The following is an 18,705-nucleotide window of genomic DNA, read 5'->3' as shown; positions in this document are numbered from 1 at the left end:
CTGAACCACAGTGCCTGTACAAATTACAGGCCGCATAGCTTTCTCAAGTCCAGCCTGGGAAGTTTTAAGGAGGAATCAAAACAATCCTCAGGGACACAAAACAGCCTTGCAGGTGTTGTTTTCTATTCCTTGTTTTCCTTGCAGGAGAAAGTCAGGGGGTGGTGAACCCCACTGACCAATGATGGTGATGTGGTGATTTACTGACCAATAAGAGTTTCCTTTCTGTACTTTCCACGAACTAATCTATATAACAAGCCTAGAGCAATAAACTAGAAGATTTCTCCTGTTCTGACTCCCTTGAGAGTCCGTGTCGTTCTTTCCCGCCATTCCCAATTAGAATGACATTTACTTGCAAAATTTAGAGAATAAGTACTTGGGAAATCCTAAAGTGACATGGAATTACAGTAAAGCACTTCACAGAGCACTGACTAAGCAAACACTAACCCGTCCAACTTCAAGTTGTACAGATTTGGAGAAAAGGAATTCAAGAGAAGAGAGAGGGACAGAGATCCACAGTCAGCCTTGGATCCAGCGCCGTCTCAGCTGCTGTGAGCTCCGGGGCTGTGGCACATGTCAGTGTCTGTAAGAGACGCTTTTGGGGTGTGTATGTTCCGGGACACGGCAGAGACCTCTATAATCGAGTTAGATGTTAGTAGTTTATTTCAGGGCGTGGGAGAGAGAGAGAGAACCTGCTAGGAGCCAGCAGATGAAGCTCAAAGCAGGCTCAGAGGGAACAATACAAAAGGGAGTAAAATATGAATACATGAGTTCAAGACTTAAGATAGCTAAGAAAGAGAGTAACAGAACAGAAGTGAGAGAGCTGGGAAAAGAGCATAAAGAAGAGAAGTAAAAAGAGCAGGAAAAAGAGCATAGAAAAAGGCAAGAGGCAAGAGAGACAAGAGAGCGTAGCAAGAGTGAAGCAAGAGAGACCAAGAGCAAGCAAGAGAGCATAGCAAGAGAGCGAGCTCTCCTTTACAATTGCTTATATAACCTATACATTGAATATTTTATTCCTTCACTAACCAATCTTTCTAAGTATACTAATACAGTAACATTTGTGTGTGACCTATAGAAATCGCTGCTTTTGCATATTTTTAGTTATCTCAGGGTCCTTCAGACCTTTCCTTATAAGGCTGGGAAGAGGGGTCTTAGCTTAGTTTTATTGGGGGAAAGAATGTGTTCTGGCATACCAGATCAGCTTCTTTGAATTATTATTAGCCTTTCTGGCTAAGGAGTCATATTTATAATTTCTTTCTAATTCTACCTTCCCAACAAGTGTCACACCCATGTCACAGCCTCACCTGCTCTGCTCCCTCTCCCAGGTGGGGTTTTTGGGATGCCAGGGGCTTTGCAGCCACTTTGGGGCTGGAGCAAAGGCTGCAGTGGCTGGGCTGGTGGAGTGACTGCACCACCCATCAGAACTTGTTCTGCCCCCCAAACACACACTGGAGATGTCTGGGGCCATTCATCATTTCTCTGCTCTCCAGCACCAAGGCAACGCACTCTGGCTGCAGCTCTGAGCTCATGCCCATGGCAACTATCCCTGACAATGGGGCTCCATGGAGCTGCTGTCAGGAACCCCCCAGGAGCTGGGGAGTGCCCCAAAACTGCCTCAGAAATGTGGGATACCCCAAAATCTCTTCAGGAATGTGGAATATCCAAAAACTCACTCAGTAACGGACACGCCCTCCCTTCATCATTCCCAAACTTTGGCTGTCTCATTGCAGGCCCCACCCCACATCCCCAATCCCAACCCCAACCCATCCCATCCCTGCTGGACATCAAGACCCCCTTCCCAAGCCTGATTTCCCCCATTTCACACCTCCCAAACTCCATCACACCTATCCTGCCCCACCCAATGCCCATGTCACACCCCCGATCTGCATCCCACTTCACCCAATCCCCTTCCAACCCCATTCCACCTGATGCCTTGAGAAGGCTGACCTAGAACAGAGGCTAGACAGAGTTAAGAATAAAGTTTATTAAAAGGCCTTAAAGGATACACTTTGGGCAGTACAAGAGCCTGCCCAGGGCTACACCCAAAATGGACCAAAAATGGTCAAAAAACCCAAAAACAAACAACTGATCACAAGGTCTCACATTTTTAGAAGTTTAGGTCCATCTGCATATTGGGGTTCATGGTCCAATTATAGCTTCAGATGATGAAGTCCTGTCCTTCTTGTTTTCTCTCTTCAGTCCACCCTTGTTTATGCTTTTGAGCCTGAAACTTGTAATGATTGTCCTTGGTATCAAGCTAGAAAAGGAATTGTTTTGTCTACCTACTCTGTGAAGAGAGCTCAGTAACAAAACAGGAAGTTCAAAAATACAAACCTAGACAGTGCAAAATATGAAAAATATGAAAACTAAAACTTAAGGCATCACACCCTGAGGGGTTGTGGAATCCAACAGTTTTGAGTGGCACTGTGCAGTTTTCAGTGGCATTGAGTGGTTTTGAGGTGACAGATAAAACTCTCGCTGCTTTGAGTGCCAAAAAATGGAGAAAACTCCATCAAATAGCTCCACAACCCCCAAGTATTTCCCTGAATACCAGATTACCTTGAAGCACTAGTAAAATGTGAGGCTCTAGATGCCTTTGATGAATTTGTTGATTTTTACCCCAATTTAGTCTGTTTTGAAGGGATGAAGATGAATCTAAAGATAATTAGAACCAAACCAAAATGACCACCAGCCCAGTGTCTTCCCAACACAGATCACAGGGAACATGGGCCATCAGGGCTCTGCCCAATGTGGGTCCTCTGATGGGGGATGGAGTTGGAGCAGCGCACGAAGCTCTACCTGCACTAGGAGCACTCGCAGGGCTTCCCTTAGTGGTGCCTCCGTTTGTGTCTGGTCAAGTTAGAGCTCTGGGTGAAGCTCTTCCCACACTGGGGACACTTGTAGAGCCTCTCTCCGCTGTGGCTGCGCCGGTGGGTGATGAGGTGGGAGTTTCGCTTGAAGCCCTTCCCGCAGTCAGGGCAGCGGAAGGGCCTCTCCTCTGTGTGAATCCGCTGGTGCACGAGGAGAGTGGAGCTGATGCGAAACCTCTTCCCACACTGGAGACATTCGTAGGGCCTCTCCCCAGTGTGGATCATCTGGTGAATGGTCAGTTGGGACCTCTGGCTGAAGGTCATCCCACATTCCCCACACTCATACGGCTGTTCCCCAGTGTGGGTCCTCTGGTGGATGGTCAGGTTGGAGCTGTTTCTGAAGCTCTTCCCACACTGGGGACACTCGTAGGGCCTCTCCCCAGTGTGGATCCGTTGGTGCCTGACAAGGGTGGAATTGTGCTTGAAGCCCTCCCCACAGTCGGGGCAGCAGAAGGGCTTCTCATCCGTGTGAATCCGCTGGTGCACGAGGAGATGAGAGCTCCTCTGAAACCTCTTCCGACACTCAGAACACTCGTAGGACCTCTCCCCAGTGTGGATGCGCTGGTGACGGATGAGTTCGGAGTTGCAGCTGAAGCCCTTCCCACATTCCCCACACTCATAGGCCCATTCCCCAGTGTGGATCATCTGATGGCGGATCAGTTTGGTGCTCCGGCTGAAGCTCTTCCCACATTCCAAGCACTTGCAGGGCTTTGCCCCATCCTGAAGCTGCTCATGGACAACCAGCTCAGAGCCCTGACTGGATCTCCGGCTGCCTTCCCAGCACAGGGTGGGTCTTTCCTCCCCAGAGCACCCTGGGATGGGTTTGGAGCCCCTCCTCCTGTGGGATCTCCGGGGCTTTTCCTCCCCGTTGGATTCCTGCGCTGTGGAGCTGCTCAAAACGGCCTCTTCCACAAGGTTCTGCCCCAGGGATTTGTCCTCCCTGGTCTCCATCCTCAGCTCCTTGTCTGGGGGAGGAAGGAAAAGGAGAGGATGGGATTTGCCTCTGTGCCAGAGGGAAGGAGAAGGAGATCCCCCCAGTGCGTCCCCAGCAGGACGGTGTCAGCAGCGGGGTTGTCCTGCAGCTGGGGCCATGCTGGGCTGGGAGATGGAGTAGGAGAGAGGGGGAAAGGGGCACTGACTTCCTCCTCACCTGCTTGGGTGTCCTGGGGCATCTTCCTCTTCCTCACAGCCTCCTTCTCCATCCGGACAAGGTTTGGGATTGGGAAATCCTGCTATGGGTAAAACAGGGGAAGATTACATTGAGTTTGAATGTCTCTCGGTCCAAGACCATCTCTAGAAGTCAACGGTCATCTGGGGCCCATAAAAACCTCCCAAACACCAAAATTCAGCCCTGAAATTGCCTCCCAGGAGTTCCCCATCTCTGGTCTCTCCCCTTTGGTGTTCAGGGGTTCCTCCCTGTCTCAGCTGCTGGGGGTTACGCTTGCACTCAGGTTCCCCTGTCTGCTCAGTCCCTGCCCTTTTCAGGCTACTGGGAGTGCCAGGAATCCAAAAAGTTCCCCCCGTTTCCATCTCCTCATTTGGGGATGATGGGGCTTTTTGGATTCCCATGGTCCCTTCTCCCCTGATTCTGTGCTTTGGAGTGCAGGGGGTCCAAGGATTCCCCCCTGCCCCTCTCCAGGCTGTTGAGGGTCCCGTGAATTTGTGGTTCCTTCTCCTTTCTATGATCTTCCTTTGTGCCTCCTCTTCCATCCCTCCCCCTCCTCCCCCAGGAGCAGTGACACCCTCGGTGCCCCATTCCTGAACCCCTCACAGCCCACGGCAGGAGTGGGGATGGAGCCGGGACAGGTCGGGATGGGCAGCGCGGGGCTCTCCGCTGCTCCCACCCACTGGGGGCGGGGGGAACCCGGCCCGGGGAAAAGGAGAGGGAAACTGGGAAAACTGGGGACTGCAGATCCCCCAAAACTGGGGCTGGCTGGCGACCCTGGCTGGGGACTGCCAGCCCTTGGGGCTCCTCTGGGGAGATGCGAGAGGGGGGAACACAGAGAGGGCTGGGGGATCCCAGGAGTGGCAGCACTGGCAGGGACTGGTTTGTACTGGGATCATCCTGGGATCGTCCTGGCAGTGGCTGAGATTGCACTGGCTGTGTAGTGACATCATACTGGGATGATACTGGGAGCAGCTGGGACCATGCCAGGAGAGACTGCGATCACACTGAGGGAGACAGATCATACTGGGATCATACTGGCAGTGAGTAGGAGGCTGCAGGGGGCAATTGAGACCAGGTTGGGGGCAAATTTGATATACTGAGAGTGAATGGGATCATGCTGAGGCTGACTGGGAGACTTGAGAGCAAATGGGATCATGCTGGAAGGAACTGGGAATATGCCCTGCGCTCCCCAGAACCCCAGTATCGCCCCCCATATGTCCCATAAGTGTGCCCCAGACCCTCCAAGATCCTCGAGTGTCCCCTCAGCGCCCGTTCGGGACCCCCCAAAGCGTCCCCGGATCCCTGAATGCTCCTGACCCCACAGATGCCCCTTCCAGACACTGCTGGGAATTCACATCCCATCATCCCGGAACACGGTTCCACGCCCAAACCTCCTGCCGTGCCCCGCGCCCCAAAGAGCCCGGTTACAGCTCCCCAGGTTCCCCCCAAGTGCTCCCGAGCCGTATACATTCGCCCCAAGGACCTGCAGCCACGGCTCGGAAGCAGAAGTGCTCTCCAAGTGCCTTCCGCATCGCCAAACGCGCCTTCCGAGCCACTTCCGGGACTACAGCTCCCATCATGCTCCGCGGCGCCCATAGAGCGCTATTCCAGCCATGACTCCATCTCCCGTCATGCCCCACGCCTCACCGGAACCCATTGGAGCTGCGCCTATAACTCCCGTGATGCTCCGCGGCCCCATTAAACCGCATTATACCGGCGCCTACAACTCCCATCATCCCCCGCGACCCATAGATTCCCTGTTACAGCCCCCCAAGTGCCCCCCCGGGCCCCGAAGGGCCCCCAGATTCCCCTCCCTGACTTCCAAGCGCCCCCCTGGACCCCCAGGTGCTCCCCCGGACCGCGGATTGTCCCACAGAATCCCTAAGTGTCCCTCCAAGTGTGCACCCGACTCCCCCAAGTGTCCTCCAGACCACCAAGTTCTCTCTAAATTCCCTCCCTAGACACTAAACTGCCTCAAATGTTCCTCAGAAAAGTTTCCATGGGCCCCAAAGTGGTCCCTTTTACCCTGTCTGAGAAAATTATTAAAAAATATGATCAAAGGACTAAAAATAGGTGTAATTAGCATAAAGAGGGAGAAGTAGTGATCAATTAATTAATGAAGGGAATTGTGTTACTTTGAACCAAGGACCGATAATGTTTTTAGTTGCTAAAAATGTATCAATTCTTTCATATAAACATAAAAATTAGGTTATAAAAATACAGAACAATATTATTATAAAAATTAAAATTTATTTTTAGTAATTAATTAGATTTTAATGATAAAGAAAAATTATAAAGAGAAATGTTTTCAATGTTTTGGGATGTCAGTCCCTGGTGGGCGATGTCAGACATGCTGAGGCTCGGGGTGAGGAGCAGGTTGTCCAAACAGGGGCAGCCCAGAGGGTCCTCATTCTTCTCTGTGACCAGACTGCCTAAGGAGACATTCAGCATTAGGATTGTAAAGAGTAAATCCTGACCTCCTGATCAGTACACAAAGATGTTTTACAGTTTGAAGAGTAGAATGAGTCACCATAAGGTGCCTTCTTTGTTAATATAGCTCATATTGTGTCATGTTTTTTAAATACCAATGTTGTTGTACCAGGCTTCTTTGTTAAAATACTGTTATAAATGAAATTAGAATTTTGACAACTAGGTCCCTTGGCTTAATGGCAGTTTAATTAAAAATGAATACAATTTACTAAACTGCATAGTAATGTGGTATAAAAGAATACAGTTTAGTAAAATAATACAGTTTAATAAAAAAATAAAATTTATATGTATAATCTACTAGTAATTAAGTATGATTAAAACATAGGCAAAACCGACCAGGGTACGGAGGCTTCCCACCCTGCCTCACATTCAAAACAAAGCACTTCAAGCTAAACTCATATACTGTATGCTTATTCATATTCATTAATGTTTCCTGTAAGTTTCCTCCTATTTCCGATTTTTCTGATTATACGTCACTTTTCTTCACGGCACATGCCTCACTTGTTGTTAGGGGGTCTTCAGTCTTCTTTTGGTGGTCTTTTGGTGAAGGCTTCTCTTCTTCCTCATTGTCCTTTGGATAACCTTACAGGTTTGCGTGTGCGTACTAAGCCTTGTGTTATGTTAGTCTACTAATTAGTCTTATATTTACTAATCCTTACGCCCAATGCCTAAATTTGTTCTAATTTTGGTCCATCCCAAGGCCATTTTGGTCTTGAGACACCATTTATCTTCTAAACTACATCCTGGACCTTCATTTTGACATGTAACATCTGCAAAGGGGTACATCTGCTTTGTAACACTGATTCTTGATTGTTTCTAATAATAACTTTAATAACAGTTACAATTTAGTTAGCACAAACCAATTCCATTTATTACAACTGCAAATACCCCTTATGCACCTTTTTATTGGTTTCCATGCTAACGGCCTTGCTTTCTTCCTTGCTATGGATAAACTTGTATTTTCTCAATTTCTTCTTTTGCTACCTCAGTTGTTTGCCTTGCAGACCAGTTGCTAAGCCCATCCATATTCAGCTCTTAGTCTTCAGAGGGAAACTTTGAGCACAGTGAGAATCTCCCAGTGTGCAAGAGAGTCCCTGTGTGCCAGCTGCAGCTGGGACATCAGCCATCTCCTCTCTCAACAGGTTCCCCTCTGCAGCTTCACAAGAATGGCCAAACACCTCAGTCAGGGACACCTGTACCACACATTTCATATTTCCATGCCCATACGTGATGTCCCTGTCACAGCTGCATTACCAGCTTGCTGCTGTGCAGATGCTGCCACCACCCAAAGCAAGGCCCTGTGTCCCTGAAGGGACCTGTCCTGCTCTGTGGCCAGAACTGAAGGTGGGTCCCTCCTGCCAGGGCAGGGCCCAGCACAGCTCTTCTGTTCCAATAAAGAGATGGAGCTGTCACCCCAGTGTCCAAGCAGTACCACCAGCAAAGCCGACACAGCACCAGCCCTGGCTGAGCTCCATGTCCAGGAGCAGGCGGGGCTGACCACGGTGTGGGCAGGCAGGAGCCAGGCAGGGGCTGCTGTGACCATCGGCGGGGCACTGAGGGGCTGGGGGAGTCTGTGTTGAGTGTCCCTGGGCTGAGGGCACATTTCCTTCAGTGGCATCACCTGGGCCTGAACCTCCTCCAGTGCCATGCCCAGGAAAAGAGGGAACCATCAAGAGCATCTCCTGGGACGCAGCCTGTCCAAGAATGTCAGCAGGCAAAACCAAGGTTTTGTTTAGCAATGTCCCTTTGATGAAGTCAAAGATTTACAATCAGTCCAGTACAGATTGGAGTACAGATGGGAGTACACTCGGGGGGTTCAGCCAAGGCCATGAGGTCACAGCAGTCTCTGGGGTGACAGCAGGCTCAAGTCACAGCAGGCTCTGAGGTCACAGAGGTCCCAGAGCCCCGTGGTTGCACAGCACCACAAGGACCGAGCAGTCAGTCTTTGACCACGACTGTTGTGGCAGCAGCGGTGCTGACATTGGGACAGCGGTGTCAGGACAGTGGTGGCAGCAAGAGCTGCAGGACTGGCAGTGGGCAAGGCACCATGGCCTTTGCTCTGCGCCTCTTCCTCCTGCTCCTCCTGGCAGTGGCCCTGCCTGACAGGGCTGCCCAGGCTGCTCCGTGGCGAGCACAGGGAGAAGGTGAGCCCATGGCCTGGCTTCCCTTTCCTGGGACAGCACTTCCTTCTCCCTGAGAAGCATTGGGGATGGTTTTCCCCAGGGCTTAAGGGAGGGTTTCCTCTGTGGGAGGGAGAGAATCCCCAGGGACCCTGGGCTGGTCCTGCTACCCCTCCAGGGATGTTGCACAGGGTCTGCAAAGAAGGTGGAGAGTGTCCAGGGCCAGCCCAGAGCTGCCCAGGCCCCTCTGCAGCTTTGGCCATGTCCATTGACATCTGGCTCCCACAGCCTTACCCAACCCCCTTGCAGTGCCCAGTTCCCTAAGGCAGAAAGGGGGTCCCAGCACACCATGGAATGGTTCTGATCTGTGCTCCCTTCTAGATTGGGATCCTGACATGGAGCATCTGAAAGCCCTGGGACATGACAGTTTGAGATCAATGGAGAATGCTGGAGGCAAGTTCTCAATGTCCCTTTCTGCACAGAATTATCAATGTCAATGTGGCAAGAACTTACTCACGTGCCACTTCACTTAAGAGTCTGAAGGCTGATGGATTCTAGAAACCTCTCTCTGCTTCCTTCTGGAGTCCTGAGTGATCCCACCGCATTGCTGTCAGTGGGAGGAAGGAGCATTTAGCTGTCAATCCTCTTCCCATGTGCAATGCCAGTGTCTCCTTCCATGGGCTCTGTGCAGCTACAAGGAAGAGCAAGAGAGGAAGGGGCTCGGCCCAGGGCTGTGGCCCAGGGCTGTGCCTTGCATGGTTCCTTTGCCAGCCCCAGGGAGACTGAGCTGCTCCCATTGCTGCTGCCAAGCCGTGGCCCTGCGTGGGGCTCAGTTCAGAGCTGCTGGCATCTCCAGGGAGTCTTTTCTCCCCTGACTGCCATGCAAGTGGCTTCTTCTATCCCAGTGTGGGGACACTGCAGGCATGTTGTCCTCCTGCCGATGCTCCTGAGTGGAAGGCAGAGAGGAGGGAGTGCCTTGGAGGGCACCAGGAACCCAGGTGCACTCACTGCCACTCTGGACTGAAGGAGAAATGGAACTACTTTCCATTAAGGTCCTCCAAGATGGAAGAACAAGGAGATAGAAGACAAGAAATCCCTGGAGGCATCCCAACTTCTGGACAAGATGCTGAGTGACCTGGAGAGACGCCATGGTGGGTCCATGTCCCTTCTCCTGACACTCAGCAGCCAGGGGCTTTCTCTGCACATCAGGACACGCCGTGCCCAGCACAGCAAGAAGGGATCCATGGCAGCCTTGCTGCCCCACTGCTGCTTTCATGGCCTACAGGGCTGTTTCCCAGCCTGGCCTGGCTGCAGCTTCTCCCCAGCCTCTGCAGGAAGGCATTTGGCATCAGCTGACAGGGAGCCCAAACTGCACCATAGGCCATGCACACCCTGAGATCCCCTGCAATTTCTCAGTCTTGGGCTAGATCAGGTGTAGGGGCTGTTTGGAGGAGGGAGGGCCCTGGCCCGGCCCCAATAACCTGGGCATTTCACTGACCCTTATCCCTGACTTTGACAAGTATTGCCTCCTGAAGATACCACCTGCCCTAATGACGAACAGTTCTATCTTATCCAGCTGTCCTTTTTCCTTTCTCAAGTGCTGGAGCAGATGTTTGTGCAGATGATGGCATATGCTAGAGGAAGGAAGGGCTCTGTCTCAGCTCCTGATGCAGGAAAGGAGGAGATGCCAGGCCCAGACACAGGAGGTAATTGCTGTGCTGGGCTCTCCCTTGGCAGAGCTGTGTGCCAGCAGCTCTTCCCTCAGGGCCTGCATGGCCCAGCAGCAGCCAAAGCTGGAGGATCCGCAGCTTCCAGGCCTCTGGAGCTCTTTCCCAGCCCCTGGGAATCGGGACTTCTGCACCAACATCTCTCCCCCTGCAACTGCTTCTGGAGCTGGCCCTGAGTGCCCAGAGGCCCAAGGCACAGGAGCAGCCCCGAGCGGGAGCCCTGCCATGAGCCCAGGGCCACAGCCAGCCCTGGCTCCCAGCTGGGCAGGGGCTGCACTGGCTCCTGACAGGGCCTGGCTCTGTCCCCTTGGGCTGGGGGAGCTGTCACAGAGCAGGGAGGGTCAGGGCTGGCAGAGGCTGCTCAGGGATGGGTTTGGCCCGTGTCCCTGGAAGGAGCCACTGCCCAAGCAGCTCTGCTGTCCCGGGCTCTGCTCTCGGCCTTCTGGGCTTTGTTGGGTGGCACAGTCTGTGCCAAGGGGTGGCAAGGTGCCTGCAGGCCCCAGCTCTGGGGGAAACAGAGAATGTCCTGGCCATATCCAGTGTGCTGCCAGCTCAGGAGTGGAGCACAGCATGAGCTGACACTGCCCATTGCTCCCACAGATGCGCTTGGCAAGTCCAATATAAATGCTGAGAATCCACCGAGCACCCCAAGAGTGTTCTGCCCGCAGGATGTGCGCAAGTCCTGCATGATAGGCACAGTAGTGACACTGTTCACAGTGCCACTTTCCATGGTCCTGTGCTATGTTGGATTCCGGTGGTGGAAGGACAAGAAACGGTAAGTTGTTGTTCATCTCCACCCTCCAGCTTCTTGAAAGGCTGCTCATAGTCAGGAAACATTCCCAGTGAGGCTGCCGTGGACCTGTGGATAGTCCTTGGTTGCCCAAATAACTCTGCTGAGAGTTCTGCTGCTGCCCAGGGCTTTCACTGGCCTCTTAATTGCTGTTCCTTGTCCTGGGGAGCCCACTCAGGCTGCAGCCAGTGCTGTCTCCCACTGAGGCTGCCTGGCCAAGAGCAGCCCCAGGAGCAGCAGGTAGAGGCAAAGCAAGGTGGGCAGGAGAAAGAGCGGGGACGAGACTGTCCTTGAAAGGCAGAGGCGCTCTGGGGCCCACTCCTTGTCAGGGACCCTGCCCAGAGCCATCCCCAGCTCGCCGGAGCCTTGAGGGGCAGCTATCCAGCTGGGCCAAGCTGTGCCAGCAGCTCCAGCCGTGCTGGGGAGCCTTGGCCGCTCTGGGCTCTGCTGTGCAGGAGGGTCCCTGTGTGCCAGCGGCAGCTGGGGGCCTCAGCCACCTCCTCTCTCCACAGTCACCCTGCTGCAGCTCCAGCATACCAGCCAAGAAGGTGTGACTCTCCCTCGCCCCCAGGGAGCCCAGAGACTGCCTTGTTCCACAGCTCTCAGATGTGGCCTCAGAAGCAGGAGTCGACCTGGAAAGCAGAGCACCAGCACTCAGTGCCTCCCCCACGCCCCCCCAGCCCGGCTGTGAAGAGGAAGCCCCCTGAGATCCCCCCACCTCCTCCCCTCCCGAGCCGGCCACCCTGGTCCAGCTAGGACTGAAAGTGGGCCAGCCATGGCAGGGCTTGGGCCACCAGCAGCTTGGGGCATCTGCTCTTGGCTACAAATAACACGTTACCTGTGGGTAACAGCCAGAGGCACTTTTCCTACTCTTTTACCTTCAACAGGAAGGGCTGAAGATTCTCCCATGCCCTGTCTTATCCCTTGCTCTTTTGATTTTCACACAGCTGGGTGCTGGCTGAACCTTTTCAAAGAACTTTATTTACACTTCATGTTTTACCCCACCTACCAAGGAAAAAAAAAAATAAAAGATTTCTTCAGTTTAGACTTCATTTTTAATGTGGTTGGGCCACTCAAATTTTGAGCAATTAATTTTCCATGGTGCCTCTTCCCTTTTCCTTCCTATCTACAAAAAGTTCATCTGGACATGAAAATCAACAGAATTACTGAGATTCACCTCAAAGCCCAGAGGAGAATCTAGCAAAAAATATTCTCCCTGTGTACTGCACAACAAGAAATATTCAGAGGAAAATACCATGGCAGCTGAGGCTCCTGGAACTCCCAGAATCCTGAGCCTGCAGAGGAGGCAAACAGCCCTGGCAGTGGCTGAGGGGAATTCTCCTCAGACTCCTCAGAAAGTGTGTCACTTCAGGAGGGGAAAGCTTTTAAACCTTTGCCTTACCTTCCTCCTGTGCTAAAATGTAAGACTCCTCCTGAGAAAATACTGAGCTACAAACAATTCTCCATTCCTCAACAAAGCTACTCAGGTGCTTGACTTAAAGAGCAAAACTAGATGTGGTCACAAGTTTTCCATCAAAGCCCATTTGCAGAGAAACCCCACCATATGTGAGCAAATATTTATTAGCACTTCAGTTCACTCCAAAGATTGCCCCTTTTTTGTCTCAGAGAGAATATTAGAACCATTTGCTCTTGACAGGACTCCTTGGATGGCCCCCAGACCTGGATCCTCACCATCCCTGCCTGAGCCATTCATGCAGGCAGGCAGCACCACCTGACTTTGCCAGCCTGTTCAGACCTAGGGCACAGCTGGTGCCACAGTTCCCTCTGGTGCCACAGTCCCCTCTGGTGCCACAATCCCCTCTGGTGCCACAATCCCCTCTGGTGCCACGGTCCCCTCCTGCCTTGTGGTGTGTCCCTGCTGCTGGAGGAGCCCTGCTTGTGCTGCTGCCTGCGTTCAACAAGGCTGGTGCTACTCCACAGCCAAAAAGAGACTTAAGTCACTGCTTTGGGCAGCTCGTTGGAATGAGTTTGACACTTCCTCATCTCTATCACAGACCTCCTAAAACCTGTAACTTCTCTTATTCTTTTTCTTCTCTTGCTTCTTCTATACTTCTTCTGTGTTCTTTCCTCCTGGATTTCTCAGTCCCCTTTGGGCTGAGCTCCTTTGGGATCCTCCCTCATGGGGAGTCCCCCTTATCTCCGTTCTCTGGGTTTGAAGAAAAACTCCCAAGCTCGTTAGAATCTTGTTTCTCGTGTTTATTAGAAGGTTATTACAAAACTTGGCAGGTCTCTCCAGACTATCTGCACAAGTTCAATTCACCACAACCTGGCTCATTTTGCTCTGATAATACAAAATGGCCCAGAACCATGCGTCTGCTTCATTTTTATATCTATTTTTACCCTACTAACTACGGACACGTGTATATATATTTATATTTTAACAACTAAGTTTTCTACATCTACTTACATAACTAAAACTGCAACTAACTTTCAACCAAACATTCTTTGTGCTCCCAAAAACTGAAGAATCATGGAGAAGAAGGAAGAAGAACAAGATCTAAAAACCACACCTTTCTTCCTCCATCTTTACTCCATGTATTAACCCCCTCTGAAAACTATATTTTTCACCTCAGTGGCATACTAAACATTCTACTACTTTCTACTTAATTTTTTATAAATCCTGGTTTACCCAGGGATATTTGGGAGCCTTTCTGTCAATGGCAAATAGGATTGATACTGTTCTGGAGAATAGGATAAACAGAGAAATGTCTCTCCATTTCTGGATTCCTACATCTCCCTCTTCTCTTTGCCAAAAAAATCAACTTTTTTCTTTGATTACTTGTTTTAGAATGGCTTCCCTGACCCTGAATGAGTCAAGCAGATGATATCTAGATTTGACACATTGGTCAAAGCTCCCCAGACATTTTCTCTTGACTGATTCATGGCAAAACTGTGTTGCATAAGGCAACCAACAAAAGATAAGGCACAAACACAATGGCTAACTGATCTTATTCAACAACCTTATCTCTCGCTAAAGTTCTTAAATTTCTGTATTAAACAACCCTCCCTCACAAAGTCCTCTGTCCATAAATTTTGTACGCTGTTTGTTCAATGTCTAAGATGTTGAATGCTGTTTTCATGCTAAATCACGTTTGCGTACTGGTTTCTTGATTTCTTGAGTCTTCGTCTGCTTGTTTCTCAGCTTGATACGGTTTCACGCACTTTCCGGGAACCCACTTTGGTCCTGCACCTGTGGAGACACAGGCATATCCTTTTCCCCAGGTTATTAATTGAAATGGACCTTCAATCTGTCTTGATTCTAAATATCTGATCAAAACTAAAGGTCTCTTCTTGGTATTATTTGAGAAATGTCTGATAATTGGTGGAGTAGGTTCTGCAAAAGAGCTATTCAGAAAATTCAAAACATATAGTGCTTTATTCAATCACATCTGGGGTGTAGCTTCTGCCTCTCCTCTTTTCTGCTTATCTAAAATAGATTTTAAAGTATGGTGTGTTCTTTCAATAATTGCTTGACTTGTTGAAGAATGGGGGATAGGTTCTATTGCTAAACATGAAAATTTTTCACATGCTTGCTTAACATATTTATTCCTGTACATGAGGCATATTTCTGCTGAAACTACAAACTTCTATTCTTACTTCATGTCTGTGCAACTTTATAGTTCTAAAGCTTCAAGCCTCCTCCAAGGTCTCAGGTCAAACTTTGCATCCATCTCTATCTCAGAGCCTATATGCTCAAGGCCTTGAAAGCTTTCTATGCCTGCATTCCCCACATCAGCCTGTGTCACAGCCTGTGCGGGTTTAGGATGGTCACCAGACAGGACGTGTCCAAAGGAGGCTGTGCCCAGCTTCTGTGCAAGGCCCCGTGCCCTTCCTGCTGCGGCTGTGTCAGCAGCCCTGGGGCTGCTTCTGCTGCCCTGAGCCCGCAGAGCAGGGCAGCGTTTGCTGATGGTTTGAGCTGTTCTTAAAGATCCTTTCAGGTTGCCTTAGACATTTCGAGTGAGGGATTCCTTCCAACTGAGCCACTTTGGGTGGGCTGGGGGTGGCCTGAGGGCAGGTGGCAGTGTGTGCAAGGGCTCTTTGTGACATGGTGCAGCATGGTCACCATGGCTTGGAACAGGACAGGGTGTCAAAGGGCCCATTGTGACATGTGGTAACATAGGAGCTGGTGGTGACACGGCCACACCACAGTGCTTGGTGCACTTGGTGCGACGGGACAGGACACACCAGAGTGGTGCTGTGAGGAGCCCCTGCACAGCACACTCATTTCTGTCTGACCCGGAGCTTTTCCAAAGTGTGATTCCTACACGTGACCTCAAGGCCAGACGTCAGTCCTTGACGAGGAGCCTCCCGTCCTTGTGGCAGGAGGCCTCGAGACCCAAGAGCAGGACTTGTCCTGTGGTCTTGCCAGGACTTCAGTCTTGCAGTGCCTTCCAGCCACAACTGCAGCACCTGCTGACGTGAAGCTTTTGCAAAGCATCGCTCCTGCAAGTAGCCATAAATCCAATCACTGGCATGGAGCAGAGAGCCCTGAGAGCACCCAAACTGGCCTGGGTGGAGGAGGAGGAAGAAGGAGGCCCTGGAGCTTCCCCAGCACAGACGACTAAAGAGGTGCAGCAGTTCCAGCCACTGCAGGAGGGTGAGTGGCAGAGCTGGGCCACAAGGCTGGGGCCTGCATCCAGCTGGGTCCTGTCCCATCCCATCCCATCCCATCCCATCCCATCCCATCCCATCCCATCCCATCCCATCCCATCCTCTGGGGACACACCCATGGACAGGACCAGAGAAGGGCCAAGGCTGTGCCTTGGCAGAGGCTGTGCTGCATTCCCTGGGGCATCCCAGAGCTGTCCCTGCCTAGGGAGTGCACGGCTGGGCTGTGTTCTCTGGCCTCTCCTGCAGCCCCTCAGCTCTGGCCGCGCTCGCTCTTTGCCAGATGCAGCCGTGGACCAGACTCAAGAGCAGGACCCGTCCTGTGGCCTCATCTGCAGAACAGCACAGGTACCTGCAGCCATCCCCACCCGGGCTGGGCCTGCTGGCACTGCCCAGCCCACCACTGCGCTTGGAGCATTCCATGCAATATTCCTCTCTTCCAGCCCTTCTTTCCCTTGCCTGACTTGCAAATTCATCAAGTGCATTTGCCAGGAAGAGACCAGCGTCACGGGCACTGAGTCCATGGAAAACTGTGATGTCTACACCACTGACACCAGTGCTACCATGCTGAAATGGATTTTGGAGAAGGGTCTTTCCAGTCCAAAGCAAGTAAGCAGCCTGTGGCCAGGGTTTGATCCTCCAGGAATTGCTTGGCCTCCCAAGCCATGCCTGCTGCTCACTCTAAGGCTTGGAGGCTGTTGCAGTGTGGTGAGAAGGGAAGCACTTCTCTGGGGAAGCTGGGGACATTCCTGACTCCCTCTGACAGCTTTCCAACTCTCCCTGTGCCTTCTCCAGGTGCCTGCCATCGTGAGATGCATCCACCATGTGCTCATGACAAATGAATTTGCTGAGCACAGGCTGGAGAGGACCCTGCTGGATCTCACCGAGGCACAGCCCGACGATGTGGTCATTACTGTCCTGCGTGTGGCCCCAACGTGTGACAGGTATGGGGCCCACCTGTCCAGAGGGCTCACGGCTCCCCAGCCCATTGCCCTGTACAGCCTGGCCCAGGTGTGTCACCAACAGAGAGCTCCAGGGGCCTCTGGCTGCTCCCTTTCCCAGCCCTGGCATGTCAGCTTCTGAGCCTGCTGCCATGCTGCCATCCTGCCCCTCAGGATGCCATCCTGCCTGGGCTGCCTGGGTGCTGCTGCTGAGGCTGAGGGGCAGTGGGCAGAGTCAGAGCTGGCAGCCAGCTCAGCTCCCCGCTGCTACCTAGGCCATGGGGATGTGTCTGAGACCCTGTGCCTGAGATAGAGCTCTGACCCTGCAGAGGTGCAATGACCATATGGAAGAAGATCTTGTGTTCACCCAGGACTGCGGAGCGGGCACTCCTGATACTCCTGGATGTGCTGGGGGACTGGCCAGAGCACAGCAGGTGCACCTCGGATTGGAAGACCACGGGTGTCTTTGCCCTGGCTGTGAGTTTCTGGAACTGGCCTGCACTCACCCCAAGGCTGCCTCTCCAGCAGCTCTGCACCCTCCTTCCCCCACTGCATCTCCCTGCCTCAGGCACTGGGCTGAAACCAGGCCTAGGGGCAGCTTCAGGGCCACCAGGCCAGGTTCTCTCCCTGCATCTCCCCTGGCCTCTACCTGCCACTCTCAGGCCCTGCCACACGGACACCTGGACACTGAGCGCCGTCTCAGACTGCTTTGTCCTCTACAGGCAACTGTGGTGATGTGGAAGATCCTCCAGGTGCCCTGCTGGCCAGAAGCTTTAACAGTGTATTTTCCCCAGCTCTTTGTGCATCTGCTCCTCCAAGTGTTTTTAAGCACAGAACAGGTGCCAGAGGAGACGCTGCTGTGTGCTGACACCCACCACTATGCTGTGGGTCTGCTGGCCAGGTGAGACCCCCTTCTCCCCACTGCCTCTGGAATTTCTGCCCTGGGCCCAGGACCTGGCCCAATACAGTACCCGTGCTTGTGGGCCAGTGGGCCTTGTTATCAAGGGATGGCCAAGCAGAGTGGGAAAAGGCTGGGAGAGGAAAGAGCCCACAAGGAGCTGCCTCCCAAGGAGCCCACGTCCACTCACAGCCTTGTGGAGAAAGACCAGACCCATGGGAGTGAGTCCCCTGGCAGAGATTTGATCAGGGTCCTGGTCCCATTTTTACCCTGCCAGGGAGATGCGCCATGCTTCTCTAGGGTTGTGTTCCAGAATTGCATTGCACTTCCTCTGGCTGCTCAGCACACAAGAGCCACGCTGGGATCTGCCCGCCCTGGCATTCCTTGTGGAGGTGAGCCTGATGGCCAGCACTGCCTCCCTGAGCTGCCTGCCAGCTCTCTGCCCTCTCATAGCCGCAGCTGCCTGGGACGCTGCCCGTGCCCTGTGCTGCTGCCTGGGCCCGGCCCTGTGCGGTTCCAGGCTTCTGCCGGCTGGCTTCCCTGTCACTGCCCTGTGCCTTTCAGATCCCGGAGTACCTGGACTGCAGTGAATGCAGTGACAGTGTTGTGCAGGTCTCCTCAAGGTGCCTGCAGAGCGAGTGCAGAGAGAGGCGTCACCTGGCACTCAGGGCCCTTCTCAAGTTCATTGACCATCTCTCCATGGTGAGAAGGGGGCAGTGGCTGAAGCTGGGGAATGCAGTCACTTGGGCTTGGATGGGCTTGGAGCTCTGAGGCACCTGCTCCCAGCTCTCCTGCCTCCTGCTTCAGCTGCCCCAGTGCTTCGGGACAGGCCTTGGCACTCTGGGTTCTGCCACAGCAGCAAGCTGCGATTTCACACACTTGTGTTCCACACAGGCGAAAAAAATGTGGAGCCTGACTGAAACACTCATGGAGCTACTCCAGGACAAGGATGCAGACATAGTTGGCATGTCACTCATCACACTCAGCTTCATATTCTCCTATAAATACATCGTTGTACCCAGCCCCATTGCCCTGCAGCTGGCTGAGGCGCTCCTGCTGCTCTTTGACCACGTAA

The 18,705-nt window shown here is 52.4% G+C and overlaps 1 protein-coding gene across 1 annotated transcript in view; it reads right to left on the bottom strand.

Moving 5' to 3' along the window:
* Nucleotides 1–2,602: 2,602 nt before the first annotated feature.
* LOC102108665 (uncharacterized) overlaps nucleotides 2,603–18,705 on the bottom strand; it is a 79,607-nt gene continuing 63,504 nt past the window's right edge. Inside the window, exon 6 of the mRNA XM_088051318.1 lies at nucleotides 2,603–3,566. Coding sequence (XP_087907444.1) covers nucleotides 2,826–3,566 — 741 coding nt within the window. The 3' untranslated portion in view covers nucleotides 2,603–2,825. The remainder of the gene's footprint in view (nucleotides 3,567–18,705) is intronic.

This window comes from Pseudopodoces humilis, chromosome 2 (assembly GCF_049639895.1).
Source record: "Pseudopodoces humilis isolate 2021_Gansu_Grassland_sample_001 chromosome 2, ASM4963989v1, whole genome shotgun sequence".
NCBI lineage: Eukaryota > Metazoa > Chordata > Aves > Passeriformes > Paridae > Pseudopodoces > Pseudopodoces humilis.
This window is presented reverse-complemented; position numbering and strand designations above follow the sequence as displayed.